A 16187-nucleotide genomic window follows, 5' to 3' on the forward strand; every position below is an offset into this window, starting at 1 on the left:
CTGCTATTGGCCTGGAGGCGGCCTGCTCCCGCCCCTTACCCCTGCCAATCAGTTTCGTCATCACCGCCCCCCGGTTCATCGGGCCTGACCCGGGAGAAGAAGGGGGAGGAGAATACGCAGCCCCCGTCCAATGAGAAGGCGCGTTACAGCGTCTCCCCCGAGCTCGCCCAATGGGCGCCCCCTTTGCAAAGCGGGAGCGAGCGGGAGATTGAGGGCAGCGGAGGGGAGCCGCGCCGCGGGGCGGGGGGCGGCAGCCGGCCCAATGGCGGCGCGCGTTACATGCGGCGGCGCGGCGGCCGGCCAATGGCGGCGCGGCTTGCAAGGCGGCGCGGCGCGGGGAGGGGGAGGAGGGCGATGGCGGCCATTTTGAGCCGGGCCCGTCGCTGGCGCCTCGATGGCCGGGCGGCCGCGGCCGGGCGGGCGGCGCTGAGCGGGGCCGGCGGCGGCGCCATGGACGTGCGGCGGCTGCGGGTCAACGAGCTGAAGGAGGAGCTGGGCCGCCGCGGCCTCGACACCCGCGGCCTCAAGGCCGAGCTGGCCGAGCGGCTGCAGGCGGCCCTGGAGGCGGAGGAGGCCCGGCGGGGGCCCGGCGCGGCCGGCGGGGACCCGGCCCCCGACGGACACTGTAAGGGCCCCGGGGGCGCCCGCCCGCCCGCCGCCCCCTCCCCGCCCGGGGCCGCCTCCCGCCCCCGCCTCCCGCCGCCGGCGGCCCCGGCGCTCCGGTCCCCCCCGCGCCCCTCGGGGGCCCGGCTGCTGCCCCCCCCCCCCCAAGGACTGGGGATCCCCCCCGAAGGGCTCTGCCCCACCCAAGGGGCTTTGGGCCCCCCCGGGGCCTAAATCCCCCCCAGGGCTCTGCCCCTCTGGGCTGCGGGGCTCCTTGATCTCCCCCTTCCCCCCCTCAGGGCGCCGAGACCCCCCCAGAGGCCTGGACCCCCCCCCTAGGGCTCGGGGGCTCCCCTTCCCCCCTCGGGGCTCCAAACCCCCCTCCCAAAACCCGGATCCCCCCCAGGCTCCGGATCCTCCCTCCCGACACCTGGATCTGCCCCCGCCAGGGCTCTGGGTCCCGGAATATCCCCGCCCCGGCTCTGGGTCCCCCCCGGAGAAGCCTGGACCCTCTCCCCCTCCCCAGTTCCTTCCCCCCGGCCTGCGGCCTCCCTGCTGCCGGCGGGACCCCCGTGAAACCCCCCCGGCAGCAGCATCGCCTGCCCGCGAGCCGCCGTGCCCGGGCGGGGGGCCGCCCCAGCCCCAGCCCCCTCGTCGCGGCGGGACCGGGCCCATCCCGGCTCCGCGCTCCGTCGGGGAGGGGGCAGCGCTGCTCGGCCGGGGCCGGCTGGAGCGGCCGTTCGTTCCCCGGCTCCTCCCGGCCGGGCTCCTCCCGCGCCGCCGGCACCTCCCGGGCGGCCGCGGGGCGAAAAGCGGCACGAGGGAGCGTCTGGGCGGCCGCGGCGGGGCGGGGCGGAGCGGCTCCTTCACGTGGAGGCAGCGCGGTTCCGCGCCCCTCGGGTGCCGCCGCGCGCGGGGGTCTGCCGGGGCGAGGGGGGGAGAGGGGAGGCCGCCGGCGCCCGAAGGGAAGCGGCTCTCGTTCCCCCGCGGAGCGACCGAGCGGCGTCCCGGGGAGCGGCCTGGGGGGTGGGATCGCGCCGTGGGATCAGGGATCGCGGGGATCGCGCCGTGGGGCGGCCGGGAACGCCGCGAGCTGGCCCCCCGCGTGCTCCAGCCAGCCCCCCCACGAAACCCGGCCTAACGCCCGCTTTTTGTCTTGTTTTTCCGCCCCGCGCGCAGATGGCATCGACAACAACGCCCACCCCAGCGAGCCGCCGGGCTTCCAGCCCTACGAGCACGGCGGCGCCAAGCCGGACAGCGAGTCCGGCTACGAGAGGAGACCCCTGGACCCAGAGCACCCGGCCCTGCACCAAGGTAGGGGGGAGTCGGGAGCCCCCCCGGCCCGGGAGAGCCGCGACGGCCGCCGTGGGGCAGAGCCGGGCCGGGCGCGGGAGCCGCATTGACGGCGCCGCTCGCGTTCCCCCCGCAGAGATGAAGACGGACGCGAAGCAGGACGAGCCCGCGCCCGCCTACAGCCTGCCGCCCCCCAGCTACACCGCCCCCGCCTACAACATCCCCCCGCCGCCCACCTACAACGCGCCCCCGGCCGGCTACGGCGCGCCCCCGGCCGGCTACAGCGCCCCGGCGCCAGGCTACAGCGCGCCGCCCGCCGGCTACAGCGCCCCAGCACCCGGTTACAGCGCGCCGCCGGCCGGGTACAGCGCCCCGGCCCCAACCTACAGCGCACCGCCGGCCGGCTACAGCGCCCCAGCGCCCGGCTACAGCGCGCCGCCGGCCGGCTACAGCACCCCCGTCCCGGCGTACAACGCGCCGCCGGCCGGCTACAGCGCCCCGGAGCCGTCGCGGCCGCAGCCGCAGCCCCGCAAGCGGCCGTACGAGGAGCCGCGGGGCCGGGGCTACTACGAGCACCGCGAGGACAAGAGGTGAGCGGGGCCGGGGGGGGTCTGGGGGGGCCGGGGGGGCCGCCGCCGCCCCCCGCGCGAGCCCCCGCTCCGCTCTGCGCCGCAGGGGCCGCTCGCCGCAGCCGCCGGCCGAGGACGACGAGGAGGACTTCGACGACACGCTCGTGGCCGTCGACACCTGTGAGTGCCCCGAGGCCGCGGCGCAGCGGGACGAGACCCCCCCCCGGGGTGGGAACCGGGCGCCGCCTCCCCGTTCCCCCCCGCCGCCGCGCCGGGTGGCCCGGGGGCCTCACCGCCGCCGTCTTGCCCGCAGACAACTGCGACCTGCACTTCAAGGTGGCGCGGGACCGGTACAGCGGCTACCCGCTGACCATCGAGGGCTTCGCCTACCTCTGGTCGGGCGCCCGGGCCACCTACGGCGCGCGCCAGGGCCGCGTCTGCTACGAGATGAAGGTGAGCGGGCCGCCGCGGCGCGTCCCGGCGTGTCCCGGTGCGTCCCGGCGCGTCCTGGCCCGGCTGGGCTGCCGCGGCGTGGCCGTTCCCCCCCTCGGCCGGGCGGCCTCTGACCCAGGTGGATCCCGCAGCCCGGAGGCTCTTAACGGGGCTCCCGGCCCTTTCCAGCTCCCACCTCGCGGATCCTTCCGCGCCGAGGCCCCGACTTCGGCGTGTTTCGCCCGGCGAAGCCCCCGGGGCGGGGAAGGGGGCTCCCCCCGCTGCTCCCCGCTGCCACGGTCACGCTGACGGCGCCCGGCCTCCTTCCTCCTAATTAACGAGCCGGGAACTTAATCCGGGCGGCTCAGCCGGCGTCCTGCCCTCCCGCTGCCCGCGCCGGGGTGACTCCCTCCCGCTTTCCTGGTGCGGCCGGGCAGCGGGGCGGGGGCCGCTCTCGGAAAGAAAACCCCAAAGAAACCAAAAACCCAGCGTCTGGGAGCGCGGGTGCCCCTCTGACCCCCCCGGCCGTGTCCCCCCCGCTTTCCGCGCCCAGGTGAACGAGGAGATCTCGGTGAAGCACCTGCCCTCCACGGAGCCCGACCCCCACGTGGTGCGCGTCGGCTGGTCCCTCGACTCCTGCAGCACCCAGCTGGGTAAGCGCCGCTCCGGGCGCGGGGGCTGCCGCCGCACGGCCCCCCCTCACCGCCTCCCCCCCCCCAGGCGAGGAGCCCTTCTCCTACGGCTACGGCGGCACCGGCAAGAAATCCACCAACTGCAAGTTCGAGAACTACGGCGAGGCGTTCGCCGAGAACGACGTCATCGCCTGCCTCGTCGTGAGTCCCGCTGCCGCCGAGCTCGTGTTCGCGGTGGCGCCGGGGGGGGGGGGGGACGTTCCCGGGAGGGGCGCGGTGGCGGGGGCGCGCCGTGACTCGCCGCGGCCGTCTGCCCGCTGCTCCGCTTTGTTTTCCTGGTTTTCCCTGGAATGAGGGGAAAACCAGCCCCCACGTGCCTCCGAGTCACTGCTCCCGCCCGCAAAAGCGGCCGGATCCCGTCCTCCGCGCCGGGCCCGGGGGCGGAATCGGGGCAGAACCGGAGCTTCCCGCGGCGGCGGCATCGCTAGAGGGAGCCGGCGGCGCGTGAGCCGCCCGCCCCGGCCGCGGCCGCCCGCTCACAGGCCTCTCTGTTCCGCTCCGGCGGTTTCGCCGCCTCGTCGCGGCCCCTCCGCTTCCCGGCAGCTCCGCGGGGAACTGAAAACTCGAAGCGAAATTAGAAAAATGGGGCGATTTGGAGCTGGCGGAGCGCAGGGTCCCCTCGCTGGGGAAGGGGCGGTCGCGCGCTCCAGGGACGACGCCGGCTCCGCTGCGCCGCGCTCCCGGGCGTCCAAAAGGGCTCCGGCCGCTCCCTCGGCGCCGTCGGCCGCCCCGACGGCACCGCACGGCTCCCCGCGTCGCTCGGAGCCGCCGCGACCTCCCGCCCCGGCTCACGGTGCCGTTTCCCCCCTTTCCCAGGACTTTGAGTGCGGCGAGGAGGTGGAGATGTCCTTCATGAAGAACGGCAAGTGGCTGGGCGTGGCGTACCGGGTGCGCAAGGAGCTGCTGGGCGGCCAGGCGCTCTTCCCCCACGTCCTGGTGAAGAACTGCGCCATCGAGTTCAACTTCGGCCAGCGCCAGGACACCTACTTCTCCGTGCCGCCCGGCTTCACCTTCATCCAGCACCTGCCGCTGGCGGAGCGCGTCCGCGGCGCCGTGGGGCCCAAGAGCAAGGCCGAGTGCGAGGTGGGCAGTGCCGCGAGCCGGGGGGCAAACCCAGCGCAGCCGGGCCCCCCCCCGGCCCCGCTGAGCCCCCCCCGCGCGTCCCCTCCCAGATCCTGATGATGGTGGGCCTGCCCGCGGCCGGCAAGACGACGTGGGCCATCAAGCACGCGGCCGCCAACCCCTCCAAGAAGTACAACATCCTGGGCACCAACGCCATCATGGACAAGATGAGGGTGAGAGGCGGGGGGGGGGGTTATAGGCCGGGGGGAGGCGGAGCTGGACCCTGCGCTCGGATGTGCGGCGCAGGATCGTCGCTGCTGCAGAGGGACCCGCTTTCCAGTGAGCCCAGTTGTAAAAATGGTCAGAATCGTGGTTGTAAAAACCCTCAGAATCGCGGCGGTTCCGCTTCTGAGCCGTTAGATAGGAAAGGACCCAAAAAACGGCGTGAAAACGCGGTGCCGGAGGAGGGGGCGGTGCCGTCGCGGCCCCCACCGACGCCTCCGCCCGCTGCCGCCCCGCAGGTGATGGGGCTGCGGCGGCAGCGCAACTACGCGGGCCGCTGGGACGTGCTCATTCAGCAGGCGACGCAGTGCCTCAACCGCCTCATCCAGATCGCCGCCCGCAAGAAGCGCAACTACATCCTGGACCAGGTACCGGGGCCGCCCCCAGCGCCCGGCGAAGGGGCCGAGCGTCCCGGGAGCCCGGCGCGCTCCGGGTGCTTCCGCGGGGAACGCCGGGCCCGGCCCCGTCGCCCGCGGAGAGCTCGGGAACGCCGCCGGGCGTCACCGCGCTCCCCGGGGATCCCGCCCTGCCTCCGGGCGCGGGGCGGCCTTATACGCTGCTAAGAATAACGGGGAGGAGAAACGGCGGGGATTTCGTAGCCGTTAACTGTTTCCGAGCCGCTGCGGCTCCGGGGGCGCGTGCCGGCGGGAAGGGGAGCCCGGCGGCTGGTTCCCCTCTAGGCTGGGGAGGATCCGATCCCGCGCGTCTCCGTCAGGCTTCACCGCAAAGATCCCGGGAGCGGGGCGAGGACCCCGGCTCTGCCTGCAGCCCCTCCGCTCCCCCCGCCCGGCCTCGCGAAGGGCCGGAAGCCCCAAATTGGGGGATTTGCTCCAATTCTCCCCCCGGCCGGGGCTGGAGGGGCTTCGGGTCGAGCTGCCCCGGCGCTCGGGCAGGGAACGGCCGGTCTCCGCGCGCGGCTGCCAAAGCGATCGCGAGAGCCGGGCCCGAGGAGCCGCGAATAACGAGCAGTTTTTGCCTCTTCCCTGTCGCTGCCGCTAGACAAATGTTTATGGATCTGCCCAGAGACGAAAAATGCGTCCTTTTGAAGGTTTCCAGCGCAAGGCCATCGTCATCTGCCCCACGGACGAGGACCTCAAAGACCGCACCGTCAAGCGCACCGACGAGGAGGGCAAGGACGTGCCGGACCACGCCGTGCTGGAGATGAAAGGTAGGCGCCCCGCCGCCCTTCCTCCCGCTCCCGCTCCTCCTCCTCGTGCCCCCTCGGGGCCGGGGCGGCGCTGGGGGCGGCCCCCCCGGCCCCGCCGCTCACCCTGCCTCCTCCCCCCGCGCCGTCACGCGCCCGGGGCGCCGCGCAGCCAACTTCACGCTGCCGGAGGCCGGCGACTTCCTGGACGCGGTGCTCTTCGTGGAGCTGCAGCGGGACGAGGCCGACCGGCTGGTGAAGCAGTACAACGAGGAGGGCCGCCGCGCCGGGCCCCCCCCCGAGAAGCGCTTCGACGGCCGCGGCGGCGCCGGCGCCGGCGGCTTCCGGGGCCGCGGCGGCTTCCCCCGCTTCGACGGCCGCGGGGGCGGCGGGGGCGGCGGCCCCCCCGGCGGCACCCGCGGCGGCTTCCAGGGCCGTGGCGGCGGCGGCGGCTTCCGCGGCGGCACCGGCACCGGGGCCAACAGCGGCGGCGGCGGCGGAGGTAAAGCCGGTTCGGGGCCGGGGGCGAGCGGGAGCGGGGGGTTCCCGTGTGCGGGGGGGTCCCAGACGTCTGTGGGTCCTGGGGTCACGTTTGTGGGTCTCAGAGATGCACTTGTGGGTCCTGGTGGTCCCGGGGTCACGCGTGTGGGTCCCAGGGTCCTGGGGTTATATATGTGGGTCTCAGACGTGCCCGTGTGGGTCCCGGTGGTCCTGGGGTCGCGTGTGTGGGTCTCATACACGCACATGTGGGTCCTGGTGGTCCTGGAGTCACACATGTGGGTCCCAGGGTCGCATATGCAGGTCCTAGACGTGTGTGTGGGTCCTGAGGTCACATATGTGGGTCTCAGACATGCCCATGTGGGTCCTAGCGGTCCTGGGGTCACATATGTGGGTCTCAGACGTGTGTTCAGGTCCTGGTGGTCCCAGGGCTGCATGTGCAGATCCTAAACACGCGTGTGTGGGTCTCGGTGGTGTCCGGGCTGCACGTGTGGGTCCCAGAGATGCCCGTGCAGGTCCTGGGGGTCTCGGGGTCACGTGTGCAGGTCCTGGGGGGTCCTGGCGTCACGTGCAGGGTCCCTGGGTCGCCTGTGCGGGTCCCCGGGACCCCCCCGTCCGCCTGACGCAGCACTCCCGTCCCCTCCTGTCCCCTCCCACCGCCGCGGGCCGAGCCGGCTCTCACCGCCGCTCCCTCAGGTTTCAGCCGAGGCAGCTACACCCAGAACCGCTGGGGCAGCAACACCCGCGACAACAACTCCAGCAACCGGGGCAGCTACAGCCGCAACACCCAGCAGCAGAGCAGCTACAGCCCGGCGCGCACCCAGAGCGCCTACAAGCCCAGCGGCAGCACCCCCCCCACCAGCAGCAGCGCGCCCAGCACCTACAGCCAGGGGCAGCAGGTGGGGCGCGCCGTGGGGCGAGGGGGGGCCGGGGCCTGCCGTGGGGCAGCCCCGAACACTCCCCAGGGCGAGGGTCGGGGGCCGGGACCCGTCGTGGGGCAGCGCGGGGGCAGCGGGGCGCCCCGGCCTGACACCCCCTTCTCTCCCCCCGCCGCAGCCCAGCTACAGCCAGCCCTACACCCAGGGCGGCTACACCCAGGGCGGCTACACCCCCAGCTACAACTACGGCAGTTACAGCGGTTACAGCCAAAGCTACCCCCAGCCTCCCCCCCCCACGGGGCAGACCTACAATCAGCAGAACTACAACCAGTACCAACAGGTGAGCGCGGGGACGGCCCGGGGGACGTGGCGATGGCACGGTGACACACCGAGGGGCGCGGTGACACCCTGGGGGATGTGGGGATGGCACGGTGACACACCAAGGGGCGCGGTGACACCCTGGGGGATGTGGGGATGGTGTGGTGACACACCGAGGGGCGCGGTGACACCCTGGGGGACGTGGGGATGGCACGGTGACACACCAAGGGGCGCGGTGACACCCTGGGGGACGTGGGGATGGGGTGGTGACACCCCGGGGGACACGGTGACTCTATGAGGGACATGGGGATGGGGTGGTGACAGTGTGGTGACACCTGGGGGGACACAGTGACACCCAGAGGGACATGATGATGGTGTGGGGGACGTGGGGACAGTGTGATGACACCGCAGGGGACATGATGACACCCCAGGGGATGTGGTGACAGTGTGATGACACACTAGAGGACACGGCGACACCCTGGGGGACTTGGGGATGGTGTGAGGGATGTGGGGACAGTGTGGTGGCACCTGGGGGGACATGGTGACACCCTGGGCGACGTGGGGACAGCGTGGTGACACCCGGGGGGACGTGGGGATGGTGCAGTGGCACCTGGGGGAGATGTGGTGACACCCCCGGGGGCCGCGGGGACGGCACGGTGACCCACCAGGGCATGTGGGGACACCCCAGGGGACGCAGGGATGGTGCGGGGACACCTCTGGGGGACACAGTGACCCCCCGGGGGACACGGTGCCACCCGGGGGGCAGCAGTGACCCCCCCTCCATCGGGGGCGCTCACAGCCGCCCCCCCCGTCCCAGTACGCCCAGTGGAGCCAGTACTACCAGCCGCCGAGCCAGTGGCCGCCCTACTACAGCAGCTACGACTACAGCAGCTACGCGGGCAGCTCGCACGGGGGGGCCAGCGCCCAGTGACCCCCCCGCCCTCCCCCCCGCCCTGTTTTTATTTCCCGCCCGCGCGAGGCCCCGAAAACCGCCGCCCCCCCCGCCGCCCCCGGCCCTTTTACCCAACCCCTGCTCTCCGGGGGCTTTTTTTTGTTTTCTCTTTTTTTTTAAATATTTTCTGTACCTTTTTACCGTGGGTCCGCAGCTGCTCGTGTCCGGCGCCGTGCCGCCCCTCTGCTCCGCGCGGGGGGGCGAAATAAAACCACAAAAAAAGACGAAAAAGGACGGAACCCCCGTAACCGCGTACCTTTTTATACGATGTCCGACGGTCCTGTCACTTTGCACATGCTGTGTGTCGAGTTGAACTGTAACGGCTTTTTTTGTATTTGGAGAAAGAGTGATATTGAACTTTCCCCGCGTGGCGCCTGGTGCTTTCTCGGCGGCGAGGAGGAGGAGGAGGAAGGGGAGGAAGGTTGGGGGGGGGGGGGGGAACGGGAGCGGGGCGGAACGCGAGCGCCGGGCCCGGGCGCGCCGCCTTTCCCGTCCCCCTGCAGCGCCGGAAGTTCCGGCGCGGGGAGGGAGGGAGGGAGGGAGGGGGCGGGGCCTCCGTGCTGGCTATGGGTGAGCCTTGGGGCGGGGGGGCGGGGCCTGGGCAGGGGGCGGGGCCTCGGCGCGGCATGGCGGCGGCGGGTGAGCCCGGGCGCGCGGGTGTCGCACTCAAACGGGGCCGGGCTGCGCCGGGAAGGGGGGGAGCCCCTGTCCCCCCTCCCGGGGGCCCCTCCCCGTCTTTCTGGGGTCTGGGGGGCCCCTCCAGGCCGCCGTGGGGCTCCCTGAGGCGTTTGGGGTCCCTCCTGGTTCCCTCGGCGTTTTGGGGACCCTTCAGTCCCCTGTGGGGCTCCCTGGGGGCTTTGGGGTCCCCTCCCCACTTCCCTATGGGGTTCCCGGTGGGATTTGGGGTCCCTCGGGCTCCCCTGTGGGGTTCCCGGGGGTCTCGGGGTCCCCCCTACTTCCCTATGGGGTTCCTGGTGGGATTTGGGGTCCCCCCAGGTCCATCGGGGTTTTTGGGACCCCTCAGTCCCCTGTGGGGTTTCCTGGGGTTTTGGGGTCCCCCCCCACTTCCCTGTGCGATTCTCTGAGGGGTTTGGGGTCCCCCTAGGTTTTGGGGACCCCTCAGTCCCTTGTGGGGTCCCCTGAGGGATTTGGGGTCCCTCCTAGGTTTTGGGGACCCTCAATCCCCTGTGGGGTTCTCTGAGGAGTGTGGGGGGTCCCTCCCCACTTCCCTGCAGGATTTGGGGTCCCCCAGACCTCCCTGTGGGGCTCCCTGAGAGCTCTGGGGTCCCTCCATGGTTCCCTATGAGCCCCCCCGGTTCCCTGTGGGTCGCTGGGGACTTTGGGGTCCCCCCGGTTCACTCGGGGTTTGGGGGACCCCTCAGTCCTCTGTGGGGCTCCCTGGGGTCTTGGGGTCCCCCCTACACTTTCCTATGGGGTTTCCTGAGGGATTTGGGGTCCCTCCCCACTTTCCAGCAGGATTTGAGGTCCCCCGGGCTCCCCTGTGGGGCTCCCTGAGAGCTTTGGGGTCTCTCCCTGGCTCCCTATGGGGTTCCCGGGGGTCTTGGGGTCACCCCCGAGTTCCCTGTGCGGTTTCCTGAGGGATTTGGTCCCCCCCAGTTCCCTGTGGGGTTCCCGGTGGGATTTGGGGGCCCCCTAGTTCCCTCGGGGTTTTGGGGACCCCTCAATCCTCTGTGAGGCTCCCTGGCATCTTGCCCCCCCATTTCCCTATGGGGTTCCCCGAGGGGTTTGGGCCCCCCCTGGTTCCCTTGGGGTTTGGGGGACCCCTCAGTGCCCCGTGGGGCTCCCTGGGGGGCTTTGGGTCCCTCCGTGGTTCCCTATGGGCCCCCCAGGCTCCCCTGTGGGGCTCCCTGGGGGCTTTGGGGTTCCCCCCGGTCCTCTAAGGGCTTTGGGACCCCCCAATTCTGTGGGGGCTTTGAGGTCCCCCCATCCCCCTGTGGGGTCCCCCCCAGTTCCCTTTGGGATTCCCTGAGGAATTTGGGACCCCCCAGTTCCCTACAGGGATCCCCCAGTTCCCTGGGGGCTTTGGGGGCCCCCCATGACCTGCCCCAGACCTCGGGAGCCCCGTCCCCTCCAGCGAACCCACGGGGCCCCCCCGGAGCCCCCAGGCCCTGGGGCACCACCGGCCTCCCAGGCTTCAGGGTCCCCCCTGGATCTGTTCAGGTTTTGGGGTCTCCCTGGATCCCTTGAGGTTTTGGGGTCCTTCTGGACTGATTTGATCTCTCAAGTACCCCCAGATCCATGGAGGTTTTGGGGTCCTTCTGGACCCATTTGAGCTCTGGAGCCCCCCAGATCCATGGAGGTTTTGGGGTCTCTCTGGTCCCCTTTCATCTCTGGAGCCCCCCAGATCCATGGAGGTTTTGGGGGGTCTCTCTGGGCCCCTTCGGGCTCTGGAGCCCCCCAGATCCCTTGAGATTTTGGGGTCCTTCTGGACTGATTTGAGCTCTCAGGTACCCCCAGATCCATGGAGGTTTTGGGGTCCTTCTCGTCCCCTTTCATCTCTGTAGCCCCCCAGATCCATGGAGGTTTTGGGGTCCCCTCTGTTTCCCTCCCGTTAGTCGTCCGACTTCACCCCGTCCCCGGCGCTGACGGTCTCCCCTCGTCCCCAGGTGCCGACGGCGAGGAGCCCCGGGGCCCCACGGCGACGGAGCAGGGCCCCACGGCGGAGCGGAGCCCCACGGCGACGGAGCAGGACTCAAAGGTGAGGGAGCAGGACCCCGAGATGGTGGGGCAGGACCCCAAGGTGGTGGGGCAGGACCCCGTGATGGAGCAGGACCCCAGGGGGCTGGAGCAGGACCCCAAGATGGTGGAGCAGGACCCCATGGTGGATCAGGACCCCAAGGGGAGGGAGCAGGACCCCAAGATGATGGAGCAGGAGCCCAAGGTGGATCAGGACCCCAAGGGGAGGGAGCAGCACCCCAAGATGATGGAGCAGGAGCCCATGATGGAGCAGGACCCCAGGGGGCTGGAGCAGGACCCTGTGGTGGAGCAGGACCCCAAGATGGTGGAGCAGGACCCAAAGGGGAGGGAGCAGGACCCCGAGATGGTGGGGCAGGACCCCAAGGTGGTGGGGCAGGACCCCGTGATGGAGCAGGACCCCAGGGGGCTGGAGCAGGACCCCAAGATGGTGGAGCAGGACCCCATGGTGGATCAGGACCCCAAGGGGAGGGAGCAGGACCCCAAGATGGTGGAGCAGGACCCCAAGGTGGATCAGGACCCCAAGGGGAGGGAGCAGGACCCCAAGATGATGGAGCAGGAGCCCATGATGGAGCAGGACCCCAGGGGGCTGGAGCAGGACCCTGTGGTGGAGCAGGACCCCAAGATGGTGGATCAGGACCCGAAGGGGAGGGAGCAGGACCCTAAGGTGATAAAGCAGGACCCCATGGTGGAGCAGGACCCCAAGATGATGGAGCAGGACGCAAAGGGGAGGGAGCAGGACCCCGAGGTGGTGGATCAGGACCCAAAGGGGAGGGAGCAGGACCCTAAGGCGATAAAGCAGGACGCCATGGTGGAGCAGGACCCCAAGATGATGGAGCAGGAGCCCAAGATGATGGAGCAGGAGCCCAAGGTGATGAAGCAGGACCCCACGGCGATGGAGCAGGACCCCACGGCGGAGCCGGACCCCGCGGCGATGGAGCCGGACCCGGCGGCGGTGGAGGCCATGCTGGCGGCGGTGGCGGGCAGCCGGCTGCGGGTGCGGAGCCAGCAGCAGGGCGAGCCGGAGCTGACGGCGGCCGAGCGGCGGCGGGAGCTGCGGGAGCTCTTCCTCCGCAAGCCCCTGGTCTTCCTCGAGCGCTTCCACGGGGCGCTGGGCGCCGAGCACCTGGGCTGCTTCGCCCACCTGGGCGCCCGCTACGAGGTGGCCTTCTACTGCGAGGAGGTGCGGCGGGCCGCCCGCGACGCCCACCGCCGCCGCCGCCGCGACACCCGCCGCCGCAACCGCCGCTACGCCGCCCTCCGGCAGCTCATCCAAGGTGCGGCACCGGGACGAGGTGGGGGGGTCCTACGGGGTCCCTGAGCTCCCTATGGCGTCCCCAAGGCCCCCAGGGTGTCCCTGTGGGGTCCCCAAGGTTGTCCCCAGGGTCCCTATGGCATCCCCAAGGCCTCTAGGTTGTGCCTGAGGTCCCTATGGGATCCCCAAGGTTGTCCCCAGGGTCCCTTTTGGCGTTTCCTAGATCACTATAGGTTCCCCAAGGTCCCTATGTTGCCCCCAAGGTCTCTATGGGGGTCCCTGAGGTCCCTAAGGGTCCCCAAGGTTGTCCCCAGGGTCCCTATAGGTCCCCCAAGGTCCCTAAGGTCTCTCTGGGGTCCCTATGTTGTCCCCGGGGTCTCCTAGATCACTACAGGTGCCCCGAGGTCCTTATGTTGCCCCCAAGGGCTCTAGGTTGTCCCCAAGCTCCCTATGGCATCCCCAAGGCCCCCAGGTTGTCCCTAAGGTTGTCCCCAGGGTCCCTGTGGGGGTCCCAAGGTCTCTATGGGATCCCCAAGGTTGTCCCCAGGGTCCCTATGGCATCCCCAAGGTCTCTAGGTTGTCCCCAGGGTCCCTTTTGGCGTTTCCTAGATCACTATAGGTTCCCCAAGGTCCCTATGTTGCCCCCAAGGTCTCTATGGGGGTCCCTGAGGTCCCTAAGGGTCCCCAAGGTTGTCCCCAGGGTCCGTATGGCATCCCCAAAGCCCCCAGGTTGTCCCTAAGGTTGTCCCCAGGGTCCCTGTAGGGTCCCAAGGTCTCTATGGGATCCCCAAGGTTGTCCCCAGGGTCCCTATGGCATCCCCAAGGCCTCTAGGTTGTCCCTATGGGGTCCCCAAGGTTGTCCCCAGGGTCCCTTTTGGTGTCTCCTAGATCACTAAAGGTTATCCAAGGTCTCTGTATGTTGCCCCCAAGGGCTCTAGGTTGTCCCCAAGCTCCCTATGTCATCCCCAAGGCCCCCAGGTTGTCCCTAAGGTTGTCCCCAGGGTCCCTATGGCATCCCCAAGGCCCCTAGGTTGTCCCTAAGGTCCCTATGGGGTCCCCAAGGTTGTCCCCAGGGTCTCTGTACGTTGCCCAAGGGCCCTAAGTTGTCCCCAAGGTCCCTACAGGGGTCCCTGAGGTCCCTATGGGTCCCTAAGGTTGTCCCCTGGGTCTCTGTGGGGGTCACTGAAGGTTCCCCTATGTCTCTGTGGGGTCCCCAAGGTCTATATGGCGTCCCTATGTTGTCCCCAAGGTCTCTGTGGGGTCCCTGAGGTCCCTGTGGGCCCCCCCCCCCCCCCCAGGTCACAGCGGGGCCCCCGCGGTCCCCATAGGAGCCTCCAGCTCCTCCCCGGGTCCCTTTGGGGTTTTGGGGCGCTCCTGGTCCCGGGGGGGGTTGTTGGGGCTCCCAGGGGTGTTGGGGGTCCCGGGGGGGTGTTGGGGGGGTGTTGGGGGTCCCGGGGGGGGTGTCAGCCCCCACGGTGACGCCGGTCCCCCTCGCAGGCGGCGAGTACTTCAGCGAGGAGGAGATGCGGGCGCGGGAGCCGCTGCTCTACGAGCAGTACATCGGGCAGTACCGCGACGCCGAGGGGGCCCCGGCGCCCGGCCCCACGGCAACGCCCGGCCCCACGGCCGCCCCCGGCCCCACGGCGGCCCCCGGCCCCACGGCGGAGCCCGCCCTGGGGCCGCTGGCCCAGCTGCTGCTGCGCTCGGTGGAGGAGGCGGCGGTGCAGCGGCGTCTGCGCGGGCAGCGGCAGCGCGAGGACGCCTGCGCCGAGGAGGAGGAGGAGAGCGAAGGTCGGCGGGGGTGGGGGGGGGCCGGGCACCTGGGCCCCTCCTGGAGTGGGGAGAGTCTATGGGGGTGGGGGGCAGGGCCCCGGACGCCTGGGCCCCCCCAGGCAGGGGGAGGGCAGAGAGGGGCTATGGGGCGAGCAGGGCCCGGACGCCTGGGCCCCCCCAGGCAGGGGGAGGGCAGAGAGGGGCTATGGGGAGAGCAGGGCCCGGACGCCTGGGCCCCCCCAGGCAGGGGGAGGGCAGAGGGGGGGCTATGGGGAGAGCAGGTCCCGGACGCCTGGGCCCCCCCAGGCAGGGGGAGGGCAGAGAGTGGGGCAGTCTATGGGGAGAGCAGGTCCCGGACGCCTGGGCCCCCCCCCCACCAGGCAGCGGGAGGGCAGAGGGGGGCTATGGGGAGAGCAGGTCCCGGACGCCTGGGCCCCCCCAGGCAGGGGGAGGGCAGAGGGGGGGCTATGGGGAGAGCAGGGCCCGGACGCCTGGGCCCCCCAGGCAGGGGGAGGGCAGAGAGGGGCTATGGGGCGAGCAGGGCCCGGACACCTGGGCCCCCCCCAGGCAGGGGGAGGGCAGAGGGGGGGGCTATGGGGCGAGCAGGGCCCGGACGGGGGGGGGGGGGGTTGCTCACGTCCCCTGGCCCCGCGCAGAGGAGGCGGCGGGGGCGGCCCCGGACGCCTGGGTCCCCGACGTGGCGGAGCGCGCCATGCTGCGCGCCGAGTTCACCAGCCGCATGCACCAGCGCTTCCTCGACGGCGAGGACGGCGACTTCGACTACAGGTGGGCGCCGGGGGGGGGCCCGGACGCCTGGGCCCCTCGCCCCGACTCACCACCCCCCCCATCGCAGCCAGGTGGACGACAACCCCGAGCTGGACAACCTGGACATCGTCTCGCGCGACGCCGAGGAGCGGTACTTCGACGGCGAGGAGCCCGGCGCCGCGCCCGAGCCCGAGCCCGAGCCCGAGGAGGGGACGCCTGGGCCCCTCGCGGCACCGCGGCGCTGCGCCCAATAAAGGTGACGCCGAGAGCACGGTGGCACTGTGGTCAGCCGGACGCCTGGGCCCCGCAGGGTTAGCGCGGGGCCCGGACGCCTGGGCCCCTCTCGCCCAGCAGCGCCCGGACCCGGCAGGGGGCAGCACAGGCCGCCAGCCCGGACGCCTGGGTCCCTTCTGATGGGGGAGGGGGCGGCAGGGCCGAGCGGGGGGGGAGCGGGGCTGGGACGCCTGGGCCCTCCCCACCCGCGCTGGGCAGCCCCACGGCGGGGCCGCGGCGGGAAAGTCCCGGGTGGGGGGTCCCCGGCCCCGAAAGCACCCGGGGCTGCGATGAGTTCGCTGGGTCTCAGCCAGGGGGGCTTCCCAGCTGCACCCGCCAGGCCCCGGACGCCTGGGTCCCCTCCCAGGACGCCTGGGTCCCTCCCTGGACGCCTGGGCCCCGGCCTGGCGGGTTCTCTCCAAGGGAAAATCCCGGGGGATCGGGGTGACGTCAGCGCTGGCGGCTGGAACCTTCCCGTGCCGGGGTGGGGGGGGTGACTCAGCCCCACAGCAGGGCTGGTGCAGGGCTGGGGGGGCTGCGGGGGGGGGGGGGGGGTGTGTGCAGCGCTCCTGCCCCACGGCGGGGCTCAGCCCCAGCCCCACGGCTCCGAGCGGCACCACACAGGGCCCAGCCCTGCCCCGAGCCGCCAGCGTGGGAGCTGGGGGGGGCCCAGGCGTCCGGGT

General features: G+C 71.8%; 2 protein-coding genes across 3 annotated transcripts; both read left to right on the plus strand.

The window, feature by feature from the left end:
* Positions 1 to 331: 331 nt before the first annotated feature.
* HNRNPUL1 (heterogeneous nuclear ribonucleoprotein U like 1) lies at positions 332 to 9085 on the plus strand. 2 transcript variants are annotated; one of them, XM_064502952.1, is made up of 15 exons: positions 332 to 625; positions 1783 to 1917; positions 2033 to 2486; positions 2572 to 2645; positions 2779 to 2918; positions 3451 to 3550; positions 3618 to 3730; positions 4406 to 4672; positions 4762 to 4884; positions 5173 to 5301; positions 5933 to 6101; positions 6250 to 6579; positions 7272 to 7474; positions 7632 to 7793; positions 8571 to 9085. In XM_064502952.1, the coding sequence occupies exons 1-15, from the start codon at positions 355 to 357 to the stop codon at positions 8700 to 8702; spliced, it is 2802 nt and encodes a 933-aa protein (XP_064359022.1). In that variant the 5' UTR covers positions 332 to 354; the 3' UTR covers positions 8703 to 9085. The 2 variants fall into 2 exon arrangements, with proteins under 2 accessions (XP_064359022.1, XP_064359023.1); XM_064502953.1 differs by having other exon boundaries at positions 8589 to 9085.
* A 226-nt stretch (positions 9086 to 9311) lies between these two features.
* CCDC97 (coiled-coil domain containing 97) lies at positions 9312 to 15499 on the plus strand. The gene is made up of 6 exons (XM_064503012.1): positions 9312 to 9362; positions 11300 to 11442; positions 12241 to 12715; positions 14191 to 14484; positions 15123 to 15252; positions 15320 to 15499. Exons 1-6 carry the CDS (start codon positions 9350 to 9352, stop codon positions 15483 to 15485), a joined length of 1221 nt encoding a protein of 406 aa, XP_064359082.1. The 5' UTR covers positions 9312 to 9349; the 3' UTR covers positions 15486 to 15499.
* The last annotated feature ends 688 nt before the right edge of the window (positions 15500 to 16187 follow it).

The sequence above is a fragment of the Dromaius novaehollandiae genome, chromosome 34 (genome assembly GCF_036370855.1).
Source record: "Dromaius novaehollandiae isolate bDroNov1 chromosome 34, bDroNov1.hap1, whole genome shotgun sequence".
NCBI lineage: Eukaryota > Metazoa > Chordata > Aves > Casuariiformes > Dromaiidae > Dromaius > Dromaius novaehollandiae.